At 34.5% G+C, this 8,782-nt stretch overlaps 2 protein-coding genes across 2 annotated transcripts in view; one reads left to right on the top strand and one right to left on the bottom strand.

The window, feature by feature from the left end:
* The first annotated feature begins 731 nt into the window (after positions 1-731).
* On the top strand, positions 732-2,913 carry LOC108750996 (cell differentiation protein RCD1 homolog). The gene is made up of 4 exons (XM_018490913.1): positions 732-995; positions 1,121-1,502; positions 1,891-2,285; positions 2,358-2,913. The coding sequence occupies exons 2-4, from the start codon at positions 1,176-1,178 to the stop codon at positions 2,560-2,562; spliced, it is 927 nt and encodes a 308-aa protein (XP_018346415.1). The 5' UTR covers positions 732-995; positions 1,121-1,175; the 3' UTR covers positions 2,563-2,913.
* Positions 2,914-3,454: 541 nt separating this feature from the next.
* The window catches only part of LOC108750988 (sodium-coupled monocarboxylate transporter 1-like), a 6,987-nt gene continuing 1,659 nt past the window's right edge, over positions 3,455-8,782 (bottom strand). The window contains exons 2-13 of the mRNA XM_018490900.1: positions 7,877-8,036; positions 7,011-7,076; positions 6,593-6,712; positions 6,184-6,338; positions 5,903-6,043; positions 5,725-5,833; positions 5,156-5,265; positions 4,722-4,905; positions 4,521-4,607; positions 3,999-4,180; positions 3,720-3,903; positions 3,455-3,633 (exon numbers count right to left, since the gene is read on the bottom strand). Of these exons, the coding sequence (XP_018346402.1) occupies positions 3,565-3,633; positions 3,720-3,903; positions 3,999-4,180; positions 4,521-4,607; positions 4,722-4,905; positions 5,156-5,265; positions 5,725-5,833; positions 5,903-6,043; positions 6,184-6,338; positions 6,593-6,712; positions 7,011-7,076; positions 7,877-8,036 (1,567 nt within the window). The 3' untranslated portion in view covers positions 3,455-3,564. The remainder of the gene's footprint in view (positions 3,634-3,719; positions 3,904-3,998; positions 4,181-4,520; positions 4,608-4,721; positions 4,906-5,155; positions 5,266-5,724; positions 5,834-5,902; positions 6,044-6,183; positions 6,339-6,592; positions 6,713-7,010; positions 7,077-7,876; positions 8,037-8,782) is intronic.

The raw sequence follows: 8,782 nt of genomic DNA, 5'->3' as shown, positions 1-8,782 counted from the left end.
TAAAAAAAGACAAAGAGTAAGTTGAACCGAGATTAAAGTTAATCTGCGTTGGTGGAAACGAGCGTAAAAGTTAGGGGCTCCGCACAATAAAAGTAACAGGGAACAGAGAACAGAGAATAAGAATTTCAACCTATTAGAAACTGTGTATTCCACAATATATGATTTCTGATAAGCTGATGTTCTACAATGCGCTCTTTGTTTCCTGTTCTTGCTTTTTACCTTTTACTTTTTTCTCCTTTGCAACCTTTTTCTCGTCAAATATTTCTAGTTACGTATTTCTTGTTTCTTTCAAAGTTTGTTAATTTTTATCTCGGGCGACATAAAACAAAAAACCGGATAAGAAGCAAGAAGACAAGTTGTAAAAAATAGTAAAAAGCAAGTAACAAGAAACAAAAAGCCATTGTAAAATAGGCTTTACAGAATAGGACAGCTGGGCCGCAGTTCGATTTAAGCGCTCACAATGCTTAAAAATCATTTTATCCTTGTTGTTTGTCAAGTGTTAAACAAAGATGCTCATGAGCGTTGCCAGCATGAATCGGACCACGGTCTTAAGTAGCTTCATGTACATACATATACCAATGTATTGCGACTTTTAAAGTATATTATATTACTGTAGGTACACAAGCAATAGCGAACCCATGTCCCCCACGTCAGTCGTTAGATCGTTACCCGCGAAAAGAGGTTATGTTCAGATGTCGCACTGTGCCAGTGCGGACGAGTTGGGAGAAATATAGAAAACGTGTTGCTTCCGGTATGCTGTTGCCGACTCTGGATTTGACGAGATTAGACTGAATTTCATCAGGCTTGGTGAGCATCGCGATGCATTGAGGATTGGCTAATCCTATACAAGAAGCACGCGAAGACGTTACGAAAAATCGTGCATATTATCGAACTCTACGTGCGAATGTGTCTCGATCTACGTAGAAGGAGAGGTTAGGATCCCAAGCTTGGGTACGTAATAAGTGAACGTAAAGGAGATTGATCGTGGATATAAGGCAAGTTTTTTTTAAATTTCTAATTACATTATGCGCAAATGCAACTCTGCTCCATTTGCGCATACTGCATAATTGATCGATTGACAAATTAAAAAACTCACTTATAATTATGAACGGTTGTGTAGATCGCGATACGTCAGTGCTCCGTGCTACGAATCGAAACAACAGCCAGGGTACGACATGAGCACTCAGCAAAGTCCAGCTGCCCTGCAATCCACTGTCGACCGTGAGAAGGTGTACACATGGATAATCGAGTTATCGAATCCAGAGACAAGGGAGAATGCTCTTCTGGAGTTGAGCAAGAAGCGTGAGGTAGTGCCTGATCTGGCACCCATGTTATGGCACTCATTTGGCACTACAGCCTCTCTCCTTCAGGAGATCATTAACATTTATCCGGCAATCAACCCTGCGACTCTCACCGCTTATCAGAGTAATCGGGTTTGTAATGCCTTAGCGCTGTTGCAATGCGTAGCCAGCCATCCAGAAACGAGATCTGCATTTTTACAGGTAGGGTTATTCTATGATTTACAGCTTTAAATAGCGATAAAATTCTCTTCTGCTAACTAAAAAATTGATATAAATATTGGTAATATTTAAAATATAACAATTATTATACTGGCTATGTCTGTTTTATGAACATAGAGGAGAATTTTATTTCATAAATGTATGTACAGTAAAACTCCGTTTATCTGCATTCCACTTGTATAAACAAGTTCATGCTCAATTCCTATTATAGGAAATAAGTACTGACAGAAAGAAGAATTAGTTAAAACTCTATTATCAGAATCATTTGATTATTGGAACTGTCTTTTTCCAGGACAAGGATAAACAGAGTTGTACTATATATACAACTAAAAGTATATATTTATAAAATATCACATATGTTTGATTTCAGGCACATGTTCCATTGTTCTTGTATCCGTTTCTGCATACCGTTAGCAAGACTCGCCCATTTGAATATCTTCGCTTGACAAGTCTTGGTGTGATTGGTGCACTGGTTAAAACCGATGAGCAAGAAGTGATCACCTTTCTTCTCACTACCGAGATTATTCCACTCTGTTTACGGATTATGGAAAGCGGCTCGGAATTAAGTAAGACTGTGGCGACATTTATATTGCAGAAGATACTGTTAGATGACAGTGGCCTCTCCTATATCTGTCAGACTTATGACAGATTCAGTCATGTTGCCATGATATTAGGAAAAATGGTTTTATCCTTAGCCAAAGATCCTTCCGCAAGATTGCTTAAACATGTAGTACGGTGTTATTTGAGACTCTCTGATAATCCAAGGTGAGTATCAGAATATGTACACGATACATTCTTAGAAATCCCGAAAAATTTTAACGACAATTAATTTTGCAGGGCACTGTTAGCTCTAAGGCAGTGCTTACCGGATCAGTTGAGAGATAACACATTTGCGACATGTTTGCAAGAAGATGCCTCAACTAAGCATTGGTTGAATTTACTTCTTAAGAATCTCGAGGCCGGTCCGCAACAGCCAGGTCCACCGACTCAGCCGGGTCAACAAGATCCCAGGACGATTGGTATGTCGCCGCTTACATCTTAAAGTAAGTATCCTCTTTTTTGACGATCATATGATATTTGGTATACGAAAATATCATATAAGGACTTTAAAACGCTTCTATCCGTTCTATATCCATTTTTACGAAATGGTACATCATACTAGACGGTCATCTGTATTGTTACATATAAATATGAATTGTGCTGTGAAAACTAGTAATAAGTATATCGTCAGATTGGTAAATCAAGTACATTATGATCATTGTAAATATGTATAGATGCTTGCGGCGAAATCTACCAATTATAATCGGTTTGATTTCATTCACTCAAACTTGAAAGCTACCGGTTAGTAACCTTTTTATATAAATTAAAAATGTTTTGTACGAACAAGATATTATGGAGGTTTTAATGCTAGATACATAATATATATGTATGTATAATATATAATTATGTATAAAATATGCAAGTGTGATTATCTATGAAGGTAAATCAACTTAATTTATATTAATTATTATATTTACGCTTAGGCGCCGGATATTTTGGTAGATTTTACAACATAGATGCGTTATCCATTGCCTAAAAATTTTATACCATAAGTCAGTATTTGATTGCGCAAAAATTATTCTTCAATATGCAAGTAAACATGCAAATATTAGATTAACATTTTTCTCTTTGTACATTACATTGGCCTAATTAAATTTCGTTAAATAAGCGATATATACAATACATAGCGTATAAAACAGAATCGGCATTTTTGAATCACTGCCTGAGAGATAATGATTTACGTAGGATTAATTTATGCACGCATAACGAAATTGTAGTTAGTCCCGCTATATATTGTGATTGATTGATGGTGATACACTATGTTTAAACCATTACGCGTAATACAATGGCATCATCTATGTCGTCAAATGATTACGAATCGTAGTTATAATATAATTTTATGAGATATTGGGACTAAGTCGAATACATGAATACAAATTTGACATGTACAATTGTATACATTTTGCCTAGCTCAACTGCATTTGAATGAAAATAGGAATAATGGCTAACATTTTGAAGAAGTTTGCATCGTTATATCGTTCACATCGTTTGTCATTTTGAGCTCAGCCTCATTCTATAAAAAGAAAGGAAAAAAGGAAAATAACATTATATATTAGCGATAAGATTTCTTCCGATTGAGGATCGTGAAATTATACGCACTTTTTGAGGATCTCTCGAACGTAGAAAACCGTGTATAATGGGTGTAAATAATCTCTTATCCGCACGACTGTACTTAGATGGGCCAGTAAACCACGAGACCAGCAGGCCCACTAGAATTGTAATTAGAAAACCCACCCACGTGTACCAGAGATAAGACATTCTGTACAAGAAGAAAGGCTGTTCCCTGAAGAAAAAAATTAAGATGTTTTAAATACGATATGGTATATGGGAAGTGTCATTACGCGGTTTTTATATACGAGAACAATTTAATAAATGTACCTGACAGCGGTCTCAACGATTGTCGTGAGGTTTCCAGCGGTGCTCCTCAACGATTCGGTGCATCCATCTACCGATACCGGTTTTACCGCGAAATAAATGGATCCGTTAGAGATCGCTGCTTGCGTGCCGAACGAGATCCAAGCGACTAAGTTCAGACTAACCACTGCACCGACGAGTGCTCCCTGTTCGAGTAAGAAGATTGAGTTCGCATGATCCCATAGCAAATTGCAGGATTTCTTAAGATAGGTTTGATTTTAATGATAAATTCTACGATTCACTTATATTGTAAATCTGTCATTGAAATTAATCATCGAAAATTCTGCGATTATCCTGATATTACATTAAGATTTAAATTTATATAAATAAACATATCTTCGAAATAAAGTATTAGGAAACAATATGGATATTTTGTTTAAATATAAGTGGTAGAATACGCATATAGAACGTTGATGTCCTATTAATGAAATAAACCTAAAATTGTACAATGTACTTCTGTTGATTTCTCTGCAATAATCCTCTTACCATAGAGTTGGCCATTGGGAACAGCATGCCCAACGTGAACATTCCAAGTAAGGGCCCGGCGGTTATTCCTGATAAGCTTTTACCAGCCTGAAAAGATCAGCACGCTTTTTATTGTCGCATAGATTAATCGAGAATTCATTTACGCAAATGATCCGGTATTTCGTTACCGAACGTTCGTGTACGATTACGATTATTTCTTACCTGAATCAAACCACTCAGTTTTTCCACCATGAATACGAGACCCACGCAAATGGCTCCTGTTATTACAACTATAGCTTTCATTATACGACTCGCGCCAACGTTAGAGATTGGCTTACGGAGACACGGCTTGATCATGTCTTCATAGATTACGCCAGACATGGAATTTAATCCCGTCGACATTGTGCTAAAGGTCAACGAGTGTTTTACATAGCCAAAAAGGAAAGATGAACGGAAGAGCGGTATATAGAGTAGAGCATTATACGAAGTGAGATCCTCTTTCATCTCGGTATTATATTAAATAATTTAAAATTTAGCAAAGAATTTACATCCACAAAGAAAATGAGAGATATATTGATCCTGTATATTTTAATTGAAAAACCCATTTTTAAATACATTTTAATCTAAAAAATCAGAGCATCTAAATTCTATAGTACCTCAATGCCGCGCTGAATACACCAGAAACAAATAATCCCGGTAAACCTGGTATTGCCTCTGATAATTCCATCACAAAATATGGTAACAGCTGATCAGGCTTTCGTATTTGCTAAAATACAATTTTCATTAGTATTCGTCGAAGCGTTTAATCTAAGATTTTGCATAAAATCATCCACGTTGATCATGTAAATTCCCGAGAGGGAGGGAGAGAGAGAGTCGAAATTTTAGTCCCACTTTCAATCTCTTTCAACCTCAATTAAACCTTATGTAAATCTATTTTGATTCTTAAACAATCAAATAGTATCTCTTTTAATATTTAATCTACTTAATCTACAGTTTCTATTTAGAAAACTTCTTTTGAACCTAAAAATAGGAAATTTCATTTACAGGCTCAATATAGGAGCTCAATTCATTAGATTGGAAATTATTATAAATCTATAGAGTCTATATACGTCCTAATTGTATATAAATCTCTAGAATCTACATATGTCCTAAAACTTCAATCCTAAAAGGTTCAAAGTAGGATCAAAATTTCGACTCGGGTTACTTTACATCAAGATCATTTTACCTTTGTCGTAACCGGGTCGCAGTCATAAAAAGCCGCGTAAATGACGATTCCCGTATAGCAACATAACGAGACAATGCTGATTATGCCTACGGCCATTATCATAATCGCCCTAGATATAAAAGGAGATTAAATGAGTGACATGCGCCGCCGTGCGTCATGATGCATTTCTCGGACTCACACATTGGATTTCTTCAAGTTTGGCATCGCTAGGCATCGCTGCACCATTGCTTGGTTCACCGAGCATGTGGCCAGCCAATTCAAATAATTGCCAACCACCACGCCCCAGAAAGTGTGCCTTACCGTAGGATCCAGATTCATGCTGATTAAAGATTGAGCATAAAAATATGAAATAAGCATTGCGTGATTATAATAGAAACAATTATCTATAAGGTATACGATAACTTAACGATAAATTAAATTAATTATAATAAAAATGTATGAAGAAATTGCTGCTAGTACTTGAAGAACTCAATCCTCCCGGAGTCGATATTCCTTTTCCACACCTCCGCTACACCACCGGCTCTGGCGGTGCCAAGTATAACAACGGTGATGACGGCACCGAACATCATCACCGTCTGAATAGTGTCCGTCCAGACGACCGCCTTCAAGCCACCCTGAAGTGCAAAATCACATATTTTATTATTACTGATTATCTCAAATTTTAATTATAAGTAATAATATATAATACTATTCTATTTCTTTAACGCTTATTATATAGACTAATGTAAGTATATTTTTATCTCACATTTAGAGAGAGCGTTGAGGATTGAGGATAATTTCTCTATCGATTGCCTCTTTTCTTACAAAATAAATAAAATAAACATCTCTGCATGAAATCAACTCTCAGATCTACGAATTATGTTCTTACCAAAGTCGTGTAGAAGATACACACGGCACAGACTAGTAACGCGATCGTATAGAGATCTATTCCGGTCGCCTGATTGAAGGCTAGCGCCGGCACGTATATCACCAGCGGTATGTAAAGCAGCTGCAAGCGCAAAATTATTCAGCGTATTAAATTGTTTGCAAGATCGACGCGTATCGAGTTCAACACTTCGAGGAATTCTCGATATGTAAAGATATATATTGCATGCCGAATATTGTTAATAAGAAGATTTAGATATATACATACATATGTATATACCAATTTTAAGAAGAGATTGGCAAGAACATTTATGTTCAAACAAGGAAATCAATTCTGGGCACAAACTTACTTTAAATTATTAATTTAAATTTATTTATACGTATATGTGTAACAGAATTATACGTATATAAAACAAACTTACCATTTTGATGATGAAGATAAAAGATCCCATAAGTCTGACCACTCGATTGAATCTTAACTCTAAATACTGCAAAAAAAGAATTGCTATTTGTTAAGGTTCCTTGTTATATATAGAAAAAATGATTTTGCTAAAGTATTATGTCAAAATAATTTATGTAAGACTTTTAAACTTGTTAGAATGTTAAAACTTTTTGTACATTATGCTTGAACGTTCTATATAATGATTTTAAAAAATTATTTTTCAGATTGGTATGTAGCTAAATTTTTAATTACTTTATTTTTTAATTGCTTTACTTCAGCAAAATCATTCTTTCCGTAAATAACAAAAATATAAGGATTCTTCGTAAATAAAATAAATAACAATAAATGAAGGGCGAAGTAAGAGTCAGCGCATTTCTTTAAAAAGTCATATAATTAAAGGCATAAATTAAAAGTATAAGAAAAGATAAAAAAAGAAAGAAAAGATGTATACTAAGAAATAATAACGGTGAAAAAAATAAAGATATAACATACGAATAAGTATACGAATAGTAACGTACGAATAAGTCAAGTTCTACATTGAGACTCTACCGAACTGCGTGTATTCTTAATCTGTGAACATTTGTGATAATTATTTTTTAATTCTGTTTCCATTATGTTTTAACGTCTGAAGAAGGCTCAATCCGGTAGCCGAAACTTGTAATGTATGTTATATGTTTATTTTTTTCACCGTTATTATTTCTTAGTATACATCTTTTCTTTCTTTTTTTATCTTTTCTGTACTTTTAATTTATGCCTTTAATTATATGACTTTTTAAAGAAATGCGCTGACTCTTACTTCGCCCTTTATTTATTGTTATTTATTTCCGTATAAAATTATTTACGTACCTCATAAGAAGACGTAATTCGGAGTCCGTAGAAAACCGGCAGGTACACGATCGCCATTGTAATGGATACAAAACTATCCGCGATCACAACACACCATAATTGCGTACCGTAAACGTACATTTCGGCCGGCAATCCCAACATTGCTATGCCCGACACGTAGCTGCAATTTTAAGGGGCTGTCCTTAGAATTACTCGTAATCATGCAGCATTTAGACAATGCAAATTTAAACGTCACTAATTCTCAATTTATTTCTAGCAAATGGACAATTTAATGGACTCAATTTAATGTCGTTAATAGCGAACATAATTTTGTGAATTAAAAGTTAATATGTAGGAGAGACAAAGAATAATTTTGTCTCATTAAAAAATCGCGATTATCGATGATTATGGATGATTAATAAAGTGTTAATATAATATGCATATATAATTTTAATTTTTATATATTATAAGTTGTGTTGTGTAAAATGAAAATTATGTATCTTAATTCATAAAAATCACAATTTTACAATTTTAGTAAGGAACATATGCTTAAATCAAAAGTAAAGCAATTCGCAAATAGCAATTGCCGTCAATAAAATATTAATAGCTTCTAACTAATATAGGGTGCTCTTAAAAACGAATTCTTATCCAGATTATTCTGACAAGTGGACTATTAATATTTAGAATCTGAACTAGCGAACCTTGACGGCCAATTGAAATGAACATCACCTTATATGTCCTATACGTATATTTTCACAGAACAGTTTTTCTACCAATATCCCAATGCTCTCATATTCACTAAGCTTACATAAAGTTAGATTAAGGTCAGACATACATTCAAAAAGTAAAAAATATTTTTTCAAGTCTTTCTAGTTATCTTTCGAAAAAGTTTGAAACTAAAACATTTTTAAGTGTGTAAAAAATAGC

Source organism: Trachymyrmex septentrionalis, unplaced genomic scaffold (genome assembly GCF_001594115.1).
Source record: "Trachymyrmex septentrionalis isolate Tsep2-gDNA-1 unplaced genomic scaffold, Tsep1.0 scaffold11, whole genome shotgun sequence".
In the NCBI taxonomy this organism is placed as follows: Eukaryota; Metazoa; Arthropoda; class Insecta; order Hymenoptera; family Formicidae; genus Trachymyrmex; species Trachymyrmex septentrionalis.
The sequence above is the reverse complement of the archived record's forward strand: the minus strand, read 5'-3'. Positions and strand labels throughout refer to the sequence as shown.

Bases quoted from the DNA above. Each gene is read 5' to 3' on its own strand.
- LOC108750996 (XM_018490913.1), top strand. From the start codon at position 1,176: ATGAGCACTCAGCAAAGTCCAGCTGCCCTGCAATCCACTGTCGACCGT. The intron at 1,503-1,890 runs GTAGGGTTATTC...GTTTGATTTCAG, and splicing joins CGAGATCTGCATTTTTACAG to GCACATGTTCCATTGTTCTT. The intron at 2,286-2,357 runs GTGAGTATCAGA...TTAATTTTGCAG, and splicing joins AGACTCTCTGATAATCCAAG to GGCACTGTTAGCTCTAAGGC.